Below are 16,627 nucleotides of genomic sequence, written 5' to 3'. Positions count from 1 at the left end.
ATAAATAAATACAAAATTGTGAATTAATGTTTTTAATTTTTTTATAAAAAAAATTTAACTACTAAAACCAAAGAATTCGCTAAAAAAAATTTGAAAAACAAAATTAAAAAAATATATATTTCTTAAAATTTTGGAAAAAATATTTATAAACAGTTTTTAAATAAATTAAAAATCCAAATTATTTTTTAATACAAAATCATAGAAAATTAAATAACAACAACACAAAGCTAGTTGTGCCACTTCGCTTGCAGCTCAAAATGTCTGCCACCGTTAAAGTGAGCCCACCAAGTCTCAGCATATCACCGTTAACTGCAGTCAAGGTGTCATTTCCCAGTAAATCGCCAACTAACAAAGACAATAACAAACTTAAAAGTGTCAGTCATACCACTATGTTGCCACAAATTAAATTGCCACCAGCTTCACCGCTATATTCACCACTTTATCCAGCCATGGATGCCGTAGCATCTACACCTAATAATTATGCTAATAGCAGCAACAACAACATCAGCAGTGGCAATAACTGTGCGCTACTCATGTCACCGCCGCTCAGCGCCAAGACTGAGCAGGATAACTACCAGGAATCACAACAGCAACAACAACAACATCTCAGCCTACCACAACAACAGCATGGCGTTGACTTTCTTGCACCGAACTGTAATTTGAAAGCGGCTTACGGCAGCAGCAGTCACAGCTACACAGACTTCACCAGCGCCGAGTTGAGCTTTCCGGATTTTTCGCTCAGTTACATGGTTGAGACGCCCACATCGGTTTATGGTAGTTGCAACAGCAACAACAACACTGCCGATTGCACAACTGGCAATCAATGTGGCAACGACGCTTCGACTAATGTGAGCTTTTGCTGTGCTGACAGCGATGAGGTCATGTTGCAACAACAGCAACAACAGTGCCGACAAAAGCCGACAGCTTGCCAGATTGGTAGCAGCAGCAACGCCCAGGATGTGTTCCGTTTCGAGCCGGAGGATATAGCACGTCTAATATCGGCAGATTGTGAGACAAGCTGCAGCTTTGTGAACTCACCGACAAATGCGGGTGCAGCAATGCCGCAAGGTGGCGGCTTGTCGGTGACAAATACCTTACAAGCGTCTTTTTCGCCACGCACGCCCTACAGCCCCTACGTCGCAGCGACGAGCTACGCACCGTGTAGTGTGCCGCGCTCGCCGGGCATGTTGGGTGGCATGCAGCTGGTGGATGGCAATTATCAGTCACTACAGCAACAACAACAGCAGCAACAGCAACAACCAATGCAGCAGCAAATATCAGCAGCGGTGTTTGGCGGCGTTGAGAGCAATTGCAGTAACAGCAACAGCAGTTGTGACCTCGGTGACGGTAGTCAAATGTTGGTCGCCGGCACTGTGACCACTGACTGTTTGAACTTGGACATCGAGTACTACAACTATGATGAAATCAATTGTCAATCGAAAAATCAGTCGCCGTGCTCTTCGCCGCCGCTGGATCCCTGGATGACATTAAATCTAGCGGATACAATTGCGAACGCCGCAGCGGCAGAGACGGCGGCAGCGCAAGCACAATTGAAACACTCACCGAAACTTAGTAACACCAGCTATGCCGCCTATCAGTCGCACGAGGCGCAGTACATGCCGTCACTTACGTCGGAGATTAAACAAGAGTCCTCGACCATTAAGCTGCCCTCGATGATGTCCACCTTTGGCACGCCCAAATATGAGTCTGTCTACAACTATGACTATGCCTTTGGACATGAGGAGCTCGCCACACAGCCGCAACAGTGTGAGTACCAGTGTCAGCAGCAACAACAGCAACAGCAAGCGCAAGAGAGATGGTTGCCATACGATGCCACTGCCATGCCAGTTGGCGCGGCTGCCGTACACAATTACGATCATTTGCCCGAGAACTATCAAAACTGCAATTTGTTGCATGCGGAAAAACCGAATCGTGAACACAAAATCATTTGGACCATTGACGAGCTGGACGAGATGCATGAGGAGCTCATCGATGAGCTCTGCTCGGCCAGCACCAAACAATCGAATCACATGAGCGGCGATGAGGATGTCGATGTGGACATTGCTGGCTATTTCGAGGAGGAGAACTCACTCGACTTCGCCCTACAGGTGGCGGCAAGCGATGAGCGTGCATTCGATGATGCAAATGAGGATGATAACGATTCTGTGTTTCACATTAGTGACAGTGTCGTCGTCAATGCGAACACCAGCACAAATAACAGCAACAATAAAAACCAATTAGACCAACATGCCACACAGTCGACGCGCCGTCGACGACGCTACACTTCACCAGCCGTGACCGGCAGTGGGGCTGGCGCAAAGAAATCCACTTGTCACGGCAGCGCCACGGATATTGACGCGAGTTATGGTGCACATGCCCGTGGCGTTGTGGCGCGGCAAGAAAAACAAGTGGCGGACTTAGAGCACATGGATGTCTATGCCGATGAGGCGCAAATTTGCCGTTGGACCGATTGTAATGAAGAATTTCCCAACCAAGCTGAATTTGTGGCACACATTGAGAAGCGTCATGTTGATGCGAAAAAGCGCGAAGATTTCTCCTGCTTTTGGTTGGACTGTCCGCGCCGTTATAAGCCCTTCAATGCACGCTATAAGCTCTTGATACACATGCGTGTGCATAGCGGTGAGAAGCCGAACAAGTGTCCGGTAAGTGACAGTATTTTGGTTAATCAGTGAAATAAGTCCCTAATACAGAGGTGTACATATGTAATACATAAGTATGTATATATGTAGCCTAAAAAGCTTAGCGACTAACTTTTTCTTGCTTTAGAAAGTGTCTTACGCCATTAATTCACTTTGAGGTTTTAGTTTCAATCTTTCGGGACCCATTTTCGGTAGCTTCTTTAATTCCAACATTTGTAAATGTTTAGTTAAGCAGCATTTTTATTGTATTTATCAAAAATTGCGTTAGTACCGAGATTTGCGGGTCTTTAATGGGTCTTGGTAAAAGTCGGGCATATGTAAGTGTACATTAGCTTGTCAAGCTCTTTCTCAAAGTTTGAACGTTTATTGACGAGCGTCTTTAAGGTGCGTGGTCCCAATCAATGCTAGGACCTCGAAGCGTACGTACGTCTAAAACACTGGAGACATGTCTTCCGTCTATCATAAGTGGTCGATCTGGTCGGTGGCTTTTCGATCCAGAAGCAGAGGGGTAGGAATTTTCCTATTCTGGAATCTGTTACTACAGTTAACCATATTTCGGATCATCACCCATTTACGGATGTTTCATCATGGGGCCTGAATTTACCGACCCTTGTGACAAATATACATTCTTTGCCAATCTATGCGTTAAAGTCGCCAAGTTCGATTTTGACATTGCGGCGGTCACAGCTTCCTTCTTTTCTGTCGGGGAGTGGGCGTAAATCAGCGATATGTTGAAGAATTTCGCTTTGATGCGGATTGTGGCTAGACATTCATTCACCTGGGTGAATGCTAGGACTCGGCGACGGAGTCTCTCTCCCGCCACGAATCGCACAACAAATTTAGTACGCTCTTTTATATTGCCACTGTAGTAAATGCCACAAGGACTTACTCGTCTCAGTCCTTGTCACGTCCATGACACTTCTTGGACGGCGGTGATGTCAGCCTTTATGCTTACGAGGACATCAACCAGCTGGGCAGCGGCACCTTGTCAATTAAGGGACCAGCCCTTAAATCGTAATCCTTAATAAGTTTGCAGTGGTCGTCCTCATTCGAGACTGTTTTAACTTTATCTTGGGGTTATTTTTTACGAGGCAGGTCCCAAATTCAGCGCACAACCCTCGGGTGGGTTGGTTCGCTTTCTCACTCTAGCTCGCCCTCAAATGGAAGTTTTTAGCTACCCAGAGGTCAAAGACCGGAAGTCGTGAGCTGCTTGAGCTATATGTAAAAGAATCGTTTCTGGCCACTCCCAAGTGAATGGCGCTCAGAGAACTTTCCTCACTTGCATGAACTTTTACATACTCCATCTTCCAGAAAACATATACTTATGTACCTATTAGGAATAAAATTAAGTCGAAATTGCCTTAAATTGACTTAGCATCTTTCAAAATAAAAGTCTTCGAAAATTAATCAAATAATTTTATGCGTTTTTTAATGCGTTAAAGTTATTAAATTTAAAAATATACATGTAGGCACATTTGTATGTGTACAAACATACATACATACTTATGTAAGCACATAAATATTTACATTATAAAGTCTGCGCTGCCTTTGGTATTGATGACAAGTCAAGCTGCTGGCAATGGACTTGGGACCTGAGCACCGAGCACTGAACATCCAAATGCACAGCTGGGAGTTTGTTTGAAGTAAATGAAGCTATATGCACAACACACACACACACACACTCAAACATACATACACACATATGTGTTGCATGCAGCAATCGGCCTCACATGTGACTATGCCTCCGCTGCACTTGTGTTCTTGCTATTTTTAGAAAATAAATCTATGGATGAACGTTTGTTTATGTTAAAGAGTTTAAAATAATAAAAGGGAAAAGTATGAAGCGCATAAAAAACGAGTTGAAAGGGCGGTTTTATGTGCACGTGTGAATTGAAATATATTTGTGTGTGAATACTTAAGAAACATTAGGGTGGTGCTTAAAATATTGAAAAAAAAATTTTACACAAAATTTCTAGAACACCAATCTTACGTAGTAACCAGCAAAAGTGCTTAAAGAGGTCACGTATAAGTTTTGGTCACAGTTGTAGTTGATTAAGTTGTGCATTAATGTGTGTGAAAATGCAGCAAACAGGCTCCTAAAGGGTTAAGAGTACAAAATGTTATATATGACTTTATTTTTACGCCTAAATAATTGTTTTTATTTTTATTTTAATTTTTTATTTTATTTTTTATTTTCTTTTTTATTTTATTTTTTTATTCTATGGCTCCACCCTTATGGAGTTATGTACCCCAACACCTTTATTTCCTTTCATTTATTTTCGAAACAAATGCTTCTTTCTGCACGTAAAGGTATTTGGACTGCCGCTTGCGCTAACGACGCCTCATACAACGGTTGTTCATTGAATAACAGTATCTTCTGTTGAAGCAATAAAAACGACACATGCCATTTTCTGTTTGCCATAGACGATCGTGAAAGGATTATTATTAAAAGAAATATGCAAATGCTAGAGAAAAATACAAAAGCAAAAAAAGTCTATAGCTGCCCCAACCAAGTATTTTATATGCGCCACAAATGTTACAAGGACATTTGTGCGCTGATCTGCGCCCATTTCGTCAAGCTGCCAGCGGTTTGAGCGTTTCTCATAGTCAAAGAGACATAAAAAACGAAATAAACAGATATTAATTTTTTTTTTGGTTTCTAATAGCTGCTGGCGTTTCGCTTGGCACCAGTCGTCAACCTGCCACAGTCGCCGCCTGAAAAGGATATACTAAGCTAAGTAGATAGGCATGTTGATATATACATACACACATATGCGAATATGGTTGTCTAATGCAATGTGAGTAAACGTTGCATATGCAATTCCGTAATGCGTGCAGCATACTGTTGCAATATTGCGCGTTGCACTCTTTCTCCGCTAAAGTGGGCGTGTTAGATAAACTCAAGCGCTGTTGGACAGTGTTGTGCAACTAAAAAAAAGTTTTACTTTAAGTTTTTTTCATATTTCTTAATATCTGTTTTAATATCTACTTTTATTTACTAATCTTAAATTTATTTTCACACATCTCTTTTTTACAGTTCCCTACTTGCAACAAGGCTTTCTCACGTTTAGAGAATTTGAAGATCCATCAGCGCTCGCATACGGGCGAGCGTCCGTACGGGTGTCAATATAGCGGCTGCCTGAAAGCTTTCAGCAATAGTTCGGATCGTGCCAAGCACCAACGCACCCACTATGATACGGTGAGTGAAAATGGCAAACTTTACAACTAAAGGGTGTCTTTTTAGACATACATATGGTTTACAAAAATTAATAGATCGATTATAGTTTAATGTTAAGGTCAAGAATTTAGCTTTATTATAAAGATAAAGTTTTTCAATTAAGGTGTATGGTCATTTTAGGATTTAAAAAAATTGCTTTTTTCGCTTATGCTATGCCTTATAGACATAAGAATATGTTTCATGTAGATTTTTAGAGAGGAAATTTCTTTGAAACGCCTTTCGATGACTCGCTCAAGCATATCGGCTGGTAACTAGCGAATGACACGCGGAATGTTTTGTTTCATGACCTGAATCGAAGCGGGATTCTCCGCATAGACTTAAGACTTTTCATATGTCTACAGGAAAAAGTCTAACGGAGCGATATCACACAATCTTGGTGGCCAATTGACCCGCCCGAAATGTGAAATTATCCGCTCACCGAATTGTTCTCTCAAAAAATCCATTGATTGATGCGATGTGTGGGAAGTGGCACCGTCTTGTTGAAACCAAATGTCGGCGAGATCTTGCGCTTCAATTTCAGGCAACAAATAGTCGGTTATCATGGCGCGATAACTGTCGCTATTGGCGATTACGTTCTCAACAGCATTATTTTTAAAGAAATATGAACAAATCCATTCCTCTGTCTATATAGGTCACACTAAACAATGACTTTTTAAGTATGTAACGGCGTCTCATTCATGTTTTGGAGGAAAAGAAACAGTTTCGAAAAGCTCGGTGAAGAAGCGCGCTAAGCCACGAAACGAAGATGCGGAACCTTTGTTGGTCATTGAAGATAGAATATTAGGTCGTCTACTATGTAATTTGATGTACGAAGGGGTGCTAAGTATACATAAAATAAAAAAATGTGAAAATTATCGCGAACACTTGACGTATACTTCCGGCAAAGCAAACAAAATATGTAATGTTCTATCGAGAATGATGGGAAAAGGGGCGGCGTGTGTTCCAGCCGGCGATTTCTAAAAGCAAAAGCAATGAGTTCCGTGATACATACCAATATGGATTCAGGCGCTGGACATAAAACCTTAGGTAAGACCAATAAAAACAGTGCACAGGCTTTCTGAAATTCATGTAATGAGTGCTTTCCGAACGCTATCAAACGATGCTGCTGAAGTACTAGCCAGCATGCCGCCTATTGACATCCAGGGGGACGAATTCGCGCGACCATACTAGTTATCAGAGCCGTTTACAAGGCGGTAGAGAGAACCAAGAGCCTTACAATGTGACAGCAGCGGTGGCAAACCTCATTTAAAGGACGCTGAATGCCAGCGAAGCACCAGCTCTAATTGTGACAAAACTAAAAAACTTACAATAGATTAAGAATCAGTCAGTCCGTAAAATAGAGACTTAAATGTATTTTTCCCTCCCATTAAGTAGTACCTAATCCGCCAGTTTCGTGGGAGAAACTTGAGTTGGAAGTAGGTTAGGTTTAGCGGGTTAAAGTTTCGCACTCCGGCTTTTGACGACCTCTCTACTAAAATAGAAATAAAAAAAGACTGAATCGAATATGTAAGAAGATTAAGGCGACTATTCTCGATTCATTGGACCAACAACTAGTTCGGGACCACATGTAACGCATGATTTTTTAGTTTTTGTTCTGTAAGTAGGAATAGTAATAACGGTTCCATTTATTAATATCCACGTCAACTCTAAGTGCATGTACTAATTACATCTAACTGCTCTAGCTGCCTCTTTTGTTTTGCGCAGGAGTTGCAACAAGTTGAAAGCTTTTGCATAAAATGTTGCATGCGCCAAAAAGCTAGCTTCGTCGTTAAAATTTGCAACAAATTAAGTCAATTCGCCGTGTGGCGCAGTGCTGCCGCACCATTGAACTATCAACAGCATATGCTTTATTGCAAAATCCATCAGCTAAACTAATAGCTAACAACAACAATAAGCACATGTTTAAATGAATTCGTGCGCACAAAGTACGCAAGCCGGCAACAAGAAAAACAACAATAGCAAGTTGCGAGCACAACAAGTCTGTCAGAAAGCCACACCAAAGGGAAATAAGGCGACGCTGCGGCAGCCGTGTGTATGTAGTGGTATTAGTAGCACTAAGCCCTGTGTTCGCAACAACTCTAAGTAATTGCCGGGGCAGCATTTCTCGGCACGTGTGTTTGTGTTGTTGTTGCACGTGGGTGGCAGTAAAATCATATACATATATTTACATATATGCCGGTGTGGGTGGCTATGTGTGCGTGAGCGTACAAAGTGAATTTCGGTGGCTGCCTGTGTGATTGTTGTCGTTGTTGTTGTAGTTGTATGTGACTGGTGTTGCAGGCAGCGTGCTTTTCCTGGTTATTTAGAAGTTTGGCTGCTTATTTGATTTATCGCTTCAACATGCAACTGCAACGTCAGGCTGCAGCCACACGAGAGCATGCAATTGCACTCACATGCGTGTGTGTGTGTGCGTGTGTGTGGGTGCAGCAGTTAAATGCTGCCGGCTTGAGAGCCACAAAATGGCAACAACAACAACGAAATTATTAGCAATATCGAGGACAAGCGCCGCCATGGCAATGGTAAGGGCAACAACAACAAAATTACAACAACAGTAATAATATCAAGAACAACCAGGCAACAACAGTGCGCTGAGTAGTTGCTTGTAAATAGCAATAATACTAGTACAATATGCATAAAAGGCGTTGGCAACGGCATGCGTGCCACAAACACAAACACAAACACACGCTTACATACAACTACACACGTAAGCGTTTGTGTCCGCATTTCAGCTGGTTGGTTGCTTGCCACTGCCGTTGCAGCGTTTCAAGAAAGCGAAATTTGCTCTCCATCTGCCAGCCAGCCAGCCAGTGAGTGCAACATGTCGTGTGGCAGCTTTATGCTGCTTGCCGCAAATGCTTTCAAATGCATGTATTAAATGATTTACGTTTTGCTGAAGTTCCTATGATTGTTTTTGCCTTTTCTACTTTCATTATTGCAGCTGTTGTTGTTGCTTGTGTTGCATGTAGTAACTAGCTGCCTGTTTGCCGCTTTGTTGCTCGCAGTCGCGTACGACACGGGCAATATGAGTTACTGTGCTTTTGGGTTTGTGTTTATTGTTGGTGCTTAATGAAATTTATTGGTTGTTGTTGTTGTTGTGTTTGTTTCGCAGTGACCGCTTTTAGTGCTCCGCACATCTGGTGCATACCTCTAATACTATGGCATTTTAAAGCAAATTGGTTTTCGTATTTTGGTCGCTCAAGTTCGCTGGCATGGCCCACTTTTAGGCGCATATATCAAATTTATAAATATGTATGTGTGTATTTGAATAGAAATGTGGTACATTTCTTTCATATATAATGTGGTTTATTTTATATACTGTAGTAAATGTGTTTGCTTCTTGCCTCGGACCGTCTTCTCTAATTTTAATGAAACTATTAGTAGAGCGCCCAAAGCTTTAGTTAAATTCCGTTTATGAAAATTTTTCTTTTTAGTTACGCTAATGTGTTTACAAGCGTGTCAAAAGTTGATATTAGAATGCTCAGGAAATAGGATATTAGTGGTCAATAGCGAGTCTTGAGGCCTTCAGTTGTAGACAGCTTGATTATTGTACAATATTTTCGCAGGACATATTAGTTAGGTGGAGGAAAGCAAAAAGAACTAGGTGACACTGCTTCGTAATCGGTTCCACCTATCTCGTCTAGAACCCTTATTTTTCCGCTTTGGAATTCACTTTCGGCATATGATTTTATGCTAGAGATTTGACCACTTTTCATAGTCCTCAGTATATACCCTTCACTCCGCTGTTGCGACTCTACTTAATATTCTGAAGAGCAGACTTCAACAACTTCCTTCATAAAAAAAAAAAAATATTTTTTGGTCACTCGAAATACATACACTCGGTCTGCACTATGCCCTGGAGAGGGCAAAATGAAGGCAGCCACCCACTCAAGGAATTTTTGATAAGGTAGAAAATTTAACTATTTTTCTATGAAATTTTTTGAGCAGACTCTTTTTCATTGCTATATTTTCTCAAAAGTCTAATTATTTCTTGACCACTTAGCATAATTCTGCATGTATCTAGTTTTCTTAATAAATTTTTCATATTTTAAACTTTTTGTACTTGAATGTTGAAGAAAAGTGGCAATATCGTACCAAACTACCATATGTAGTTACCTCTATCTTTAAGCAGTATTTGGATGATTGGTTTATTGTATGATTTTTAAATTGTTGTTTATATTCAAAAAAAAAAAAAATTGACTGAAGCCAGGTGGCAACTCCAAAACTTTTTTGTGCAATATTCGTCATACACTTTTTTATTAAATGTTATTTAAAATTTAATATTTAATAAAATGTTAAGTTCAGAGTTGCCACCTTTAAAAATTCTTTTATTTTGGAATAAATTTTTAAAATTTTGTTTGTAATATGTTTTATGCCTATCATTCAAAATTTATAATTTTGTTAAAAATTATATTTTTTTTATTTTAAGAATATACATATGTACATATGTATGTATGTATGTACATACATACATATGTATGTTCGTGGCAACTTTTTTCATATAATATTTTTATATTTTCTAGTACATGTAGTTACTTCCATCTTTAGGTAGCTTTTGAAATGCTGATAATTAGTTTATTTTATAATTTTTAAATTGTTGTTTTTTTTCAAAAAATAAAAAAAATTAATTTAAGTCAGATGGCAACTCCAAAATTTTTTTTTGCACAATTTTCGTCATACATTTATTAAATGTTATTTCAAATTTAATATTGGGTTAAGTAGATTTTTGGATTTTAGATTTTTAGAGCTAAATTTAATTGAAGTCTGGTGGCAACCCTAAATTTTTTTTGTACAATATACGTCATACACTTCTTTATTAAATTTTATTTTAAACTAAATATTGTCTTAAGCACATTTGCGGAGTTGCCACCTTTGAAAATTTTTCTAATTTGGATTAATTTTAAAATTTTGTTTGTAATATATTTTATGTCTATTCTTCAAAATTTATGACTTTGGGTGAAATTAATAATTTTTTTTACGTGGCAACTCTTTTAGTATAATAATTTTTTTTAACATTTTATGTTTCATAAAATTCAAATAAATTTACGTGGCAACTCTTTTGTTGGTCCGCAGTGTTTTGCTGAGCACATTTACAAGTACGTGGCAACGTTTTGCTAAGTTTGCTTTAGAAATTTTTTATATTGTGAAAATATATTTACGTTGCCACTTTGAAAACAAAATTTAAAAAAATAAAATAAATATACGTGGCAACCCTTGCAGATATATATGTTTTGAAAACAAAAATTATAACATGTGTATGTATATATATTATATAATATATGTACAAGTATATGGCTACTTAAATTAAAAAAAATTTGGTATATTTTTTTTTATCTTTTTGCATATGGGTGGTAACTCGTTTTATTTTATTCTTAGTTTTACGAATACTTTATGCCATTCATTATTCTATTTGTCTCCATTATTTCATTTCATAAATTATTAAATTTAAAAAAATATTAATAAACTAAAAATACAAAAAAATTTCCTTTTGTCCTTGAATTACAGAAACCCTACGCCTGTCAATTGGCCGGCTGCACGAAACGCTACACCGATCCATCGAGCCTGCGTAAGCATGTGAAAAATCACGCGCTCCGCAATGCCAACGGTCATTTGGCCCGGCGAAAGTCGGCGAGCGCGGCCAGTGCCGGAGGCGCCAGCAAAAAAGTCAACAACAACAACAACAACAATGGCCAAATGACAACAGCGAAAATGCGCCGACATTCCGAATCATCGCTGGCGCATGCAACAGCGCAAACAACTGGAGGCGAGACATTAGAGGCGCAAACGGTAACAACAATATCAACTTTAGCAAGCGCCACAACAACAACATCGACAAACGCATTAGCGCAAACGACACTAATTGGCAGCAAATTAATGAATAATACACAGAGTCAGTTGCAAAGTCAGAGTCAGCAGTCAGTGCAACAAACAAGACAGCAGCGCAGCAATAGTTGCAGTGAGATGTCAACACATTACAACAACAGCAAGAACAATTGTAACAATAAGCTGTCTCATTATGATAATCGCGATGAGTTGATGACAACAACAACAACAGCAACTGCTGTGGAGCACACACCACTATTGGCAACACTAACAGCTTCAATGCCAACAATAACAACAACAACAGGAGCAGCAGCATTAGCGCCCATGTACAAAGCTGCAACAGCCATGTCATATACGATGCGGCAACATGCCAATAATGCGTCGTCGGGCGTCAACAGCGACATGGCCACAATATTTGTTGCCACGACTAATACCGGCGGCGGCAAAAACAACAACAGTAATGGCAATGGCAATGAACAACAGCAACACGACTATGCCACAAATGGCAGCAAAAGCAATTCGATGAACTTTAATGAGTTGTCAAATTGCATTGTAACCATCGAACACAATCAAAATGAGAATTCAATTGATTGCAGTGACGACAACAACGGCAACAGCAACAGCAACAGCAACAGCAACAGCAAACGCATTAGCCACTGCGACAACAATGAAGCCATTAACAAGCCTCCCGGCGCAGCGCGTGTGGCATATGGCATGCGACAGCCGGACGCGAGCACACAGGAAATGGATACGTTGAGTGTGTGCAGCAACAGCAGTAGTCGTAGCAGCGCCAGCATCAACAACAACAACAGCAACTGCAGTTGTAGCAGCAATAATGAACACATCAATCAATTAAATGAACTTGGTCAATTTTTGGTATTAAGCCCGAAGGCCACGCACAACAGCAGCGCCGACATCGGCAAACAGTCAATAGCGTGTGCAACAGCTGCAACAACAGCGCATGCCGTTGCGTGGCATACACCAACTAATTGCAACAAATATATGGATCATACAAATACCGCTAATATAACGGCTATTAGCAACATTAGCGCGGATACGGCGCAATCCACAGCTGTGGAGGCACGCACAACGGCCTCTGCGGCGGCGGTGGCGTCGGCAGCTTGTAAGCATATTAACAGCAAAGCCCCACCGCCGCCACTGCAAGAGTTCGTCTCGTTCGAGTATGTGAAGCGCATGTTGGCCGAAACATTCGAGCCGAAGCCCACCGATATCCCCAGCGCCAGTCCCGGCGGTAATGCCGCGTATATGGCAGCCAATCAGCCGACACTGAAGGCCGCAAATAATACGGCCGGCGAAGGCGCTGCGCGCGCGGCACAAGCCATTAGCGCAAATAAACAATGCAACGCGGCGATGGCGCAAACGGCTAATGGACAAAATGCCGACGCGGCTAAAAGCACTTGTGACAGCGCGCAGACAAACCGTGGCAATGGTAATAGCAACAACAATGAAAACGGCAGCGCAGCCAATGCCGGATCGGATTATGCAAATAATTTCGAAATGGATTATTTGCAGAGTTTCATGTAGTGCGAACGCGCGCGCTTTTGCCTGCGTACCCACACATGCCAACACACACGTGCCACATATCTCTCGTGTATGTGTACGCCCTAGCTGCATCGGTGGCACAATCCATTTGGCGGTAGCAGATTGTATTAGCCTCAGCAGCCATGCAGGCTCTGGCCGCGTAAGCCTATTTCAAACTAATTTTAATTAATTCTCTTCGCTCATAACGGTATTTCCTTCGTTGCAGCAGCAGGCGACCAGCTTCTAGTATAGCATAGCGAATAGTAGTGAAAGTAGGCGTATAATTGTATATTAAGTTGCTCATATTTAGCTTTGATAGACACTGCAGTTGACACCAAAGACATTTTCAATTACCAAATAGTTACCAAATGTTATAGATAATTAGGTATAAGTATATATAGAAAATCATAAATCATCACCTGAAATGCAAAATAACGTAACATTACTTTTCGTCAGTTTACAGGCGAAGGAAAAACGTTATAATAGAAACCAGTCAAAGTGAAACAAAAATTGAGTTGTGGTTATAAAATGGTTATAAATTGGTTACTAATTGGTTATCATGCACTCATATTGAATCAAAATTAGAGTTTTGGTTATAAAATGGTTATATATTGGTTATCAATTGTTTATCATACACTCATATTGAAACAAAATTTTAGTTTTGGTTATAAAATGGTTATATATTGGTTATTATATGGTTATATGGTTTACAGGCGAAAGAAAAACGTTATAATAGAAACCAGTCAAAGTGAAACAAAATTTGAGTTGTGGTTATAAAATGGTTATATATTGGTTACTAATTGGTTATCATGCACTCAAGATAATAAACCACACATTATTGAAACAAAATTTTAGTTTTGGTTATAAAATATATAAATATGGTTATATGGTTTGAAAAACCAATAGAAACCAGTCAAAGTGAAACAAAATTTGAGTTGTGGTTATAAAATGGTTATACATTGGTTACTAATTGGTTATCATGCACTCATATTGAAACAAAATTAGAGTTTTGGATATAAAATAGTTATATGTGACCAGGTCTACGGAAAGGGGGCTTAGGTGTCAAAAAAAAAGAGAACAATTAATGAGATAACGAGAAACTGACGATTATTTTTAACAGCTTTTCCCAGAAAACTAGTTTTCGCACATTAGCTCCCTTTTCGTAGACTAGGTCACATATATTGATTATTATATCTGACAACGATTTTCCAGTTTTTTTTTGTTGGTACGTTGTTTTGTATTTTAGGTAACGATATAAAATTCATACTTATCAGTTTCCAAGGATCTCAAAGTATTTGAGTTTTAAGCAATTTAGGCGCATATTTTTTAAACTAGTTGCAAATATTATTAAAAATTGTTTGATATATATTAAAAAAAAATATATATAAATTAATATATAGACTAGTTATATATGCCTTACCAAATGAAAATCGTTCCAAAGCTTTAAAGAAATAAATTTAGTATACAAATTAAATAATTGTAGGTGTAATACAGCATATTTACTCAGCCCAAGGCCGTTTCCAACAGTTAAACAAAGCTTGTTAAATTTTTTTAGGTTATATCTATCCTTTAGATAACTGATATAACAATTCATAATGTTAAATAATATATTTTTGCTGTATTTAACGAAACTTGCCAATCACAACCGCTGTAAATATAACAAAAACAACAACAATAACAACTTTAAACAATTAGAGCTTATAACTTTTTTTTAGAAAAACTAAATTTTATTTTACAAATATTTTCAAAATTTTGACTTTTGCTAAATTTTATGCAATTTTTAATTTGAAACTTTAATATGACAATATTTATCAAATTTTTTTTTTTATTTTTTTATTTATTAAAAATCATAGCACTTACATGTTATGTTTTATGCTACATGTTTATGTTTTACAAAAGACTTTATAAAGCAGTTGTCATGTGTTTTTAGGTAAATAACAGTAAAGGAAAAATGTGAGACACATTTTTTTTATTATTACTTTTATATTAATCATTGTTCACTCTGATATTAAAAATTTTTTTTATTATTGTTGTTATGGCAACACTTGTAAAAAATTTATTAGAAAAACTATAAAAGTTCTTTCAAAAAAAGCATGACATTTTTGCAAAACAATTGAGCGATTCACGACCTGACGTAAAGCATCGTAAAATCGTAAAATTATAAAAAAACAAGTGTAAAAATTTATAATTTTACGATTTTACGATGCTTTACGACAAGTTGTGAATTGAACAAATGATAATAAAGTGTTTGCAAAATATTTTAATTAAAATGTTTTTTTTTTTTAATTTTAAATAAGTATTTAGACACACTAACATTATTTATTAGCAACCCTTTCAATTTTTTTTATTTAAAATTTTTTTTTTATAAAATAAAATTAAAAGTTCATCCAAAAGTTATTTTTATTTACACAAATAATTCTAATATTAAATTTAATATTTTTTTTTTTAACTTTCAGTGGCAACTATTGTAAAACTTGTATTGGCAACTCTTTAAAAATAATTTTTTTTATCAAAAAATTAAAAGTTCTTTCAAAGTTATTCTGCTTTAGACATATAGTTGTAATACTCAAATATTTTAATATATTTTTTTAACTTGTAATGGCAACACTTGTAAAATTTTTTTTGTTGTCAGAAATTTAAAAGTTGTTCAAAAAGCTGTTCTGCCGTTTATAATATAATTTTAATATTAAAATAAAAATTAAAATTGCTTCCAAAAGCCATTCTGCTGTATATACCATATATTGTAAAGCAGAGATGTAAATTTTTTTAAAATTAATTAAGAAGGTAGCATTATAGTTTCAATTTAAATGCGTTTTTATATCTATTTATGCCTTTTTTTTGTAAAATTATTGCTGTTGGCACACTCAACCCAGTTTATTAGGTTTAATAAGTTCTTTTTTCAAATGTTATACCTTTGAAACTCTAAAAATAACAATCTCTTAAATTATATAACATATATATAACATAACAATTTTTCTAAAATTTAAGTTAATTTTTTTGCTTTTATATATTGAAGAAAAAAATTAAGTTTACTTATAAAAATTATATTCTACATGAAATGACAAATTTTATATTTTATATCGATATTTTACATTTAATTTCAGTTAGTTTACCCAATACACTTAAAAGTTTGAGTGCTTCCTCTTGAATTTCCTTTTGGTGATTAAAGCGTCTTCCCCTCGCTAATTTTAAGCATAATATCTACGACAATCTGTAAGGACTAGTAAATAGCTTAGTAAGCATAGTTATAAAATACAAATAATTTACTTTTGAAACTAGGTTAAAGACGTAGAAATTTATTTTATTGACAAATATTTAAATGTTTACAATAAAGACAAATAATTGCTTGAAAAATTAAGATTGTAAA

At 37.5% G+C, this 16,627-nt stretch overlaps 1 protein-coding gene across 1 annotated transcript; it reads left to right on the top strand.

Moving 5' to 3' along the window:
- The first annotated feature begins 257 nt into the window (after nucleotides 1-257).
- LOC126753531 (uncharacterized) lies at nucleotides 258-13,263 on the top strand. Its single transcript, XM_050465053.1, has 3 exons — nucleotides 258-2,663; nucleotides 5,698-5,859; nucleotides 11,401-13,263. The coding sequence occupies exons 1-3, from the start codon at nucleotides 258-260 to the stop codon at nucleotides 13,261-13,263; spliced, it is 4,431 nt and encodes a 1,476-aa protein (XP_050321010.1).
- The last annotated feature ends 3,364 nt before the right edge of the window (nucleotides 13,264-16,627 follow it).

Source organism: Bactrocera neohumeralis, chromosome 2 (genome assembly GCF_024586455.1).
Source record: "Bactrocera neohumeralis isolate Rockhampton chromosome 2, APGP_CSIRO_Bneo_wtdbg2-racon-allhic-juicebox.fasta_v2, whole genome shotgun sequence".
Lineage (NCBI taxonomy): Eukaryota > Metazoa > Arthropoda > Insecta > Diptera > Tephritidae > Bactrocera > Bactrocera neohumeralis.
Note: the sequence above shows the minus strand (reverse complement) of the source record. Positions and strands in the feature narration are given on the sequence as shown.

Excerpts from the sequence above, each read along its gene's own strand:
- LOC126753531 (XM_050465053.1), top strand. The coding sequence starts at position 258 with ATGTCTGCCACCGTTAAAGTGAGCCCACCAAGTCTCAGCATATCACCG. Across the intron at positions 2,664-5,697 it reads AGAAGCCGAACAAGTGTCCG|TTCCCTACTTGCAACAAGGC; the intron begins GTAAGTGACAGT and ends TCTTTTTTACAG. Across the intron at positions 5,860-11,400 it reads AACGCACCCACTATGATACG|AAACCCTACGCCTGTCAATT; the intron begins GTGAGTGAAAAT and ends CTTGAATTACAG.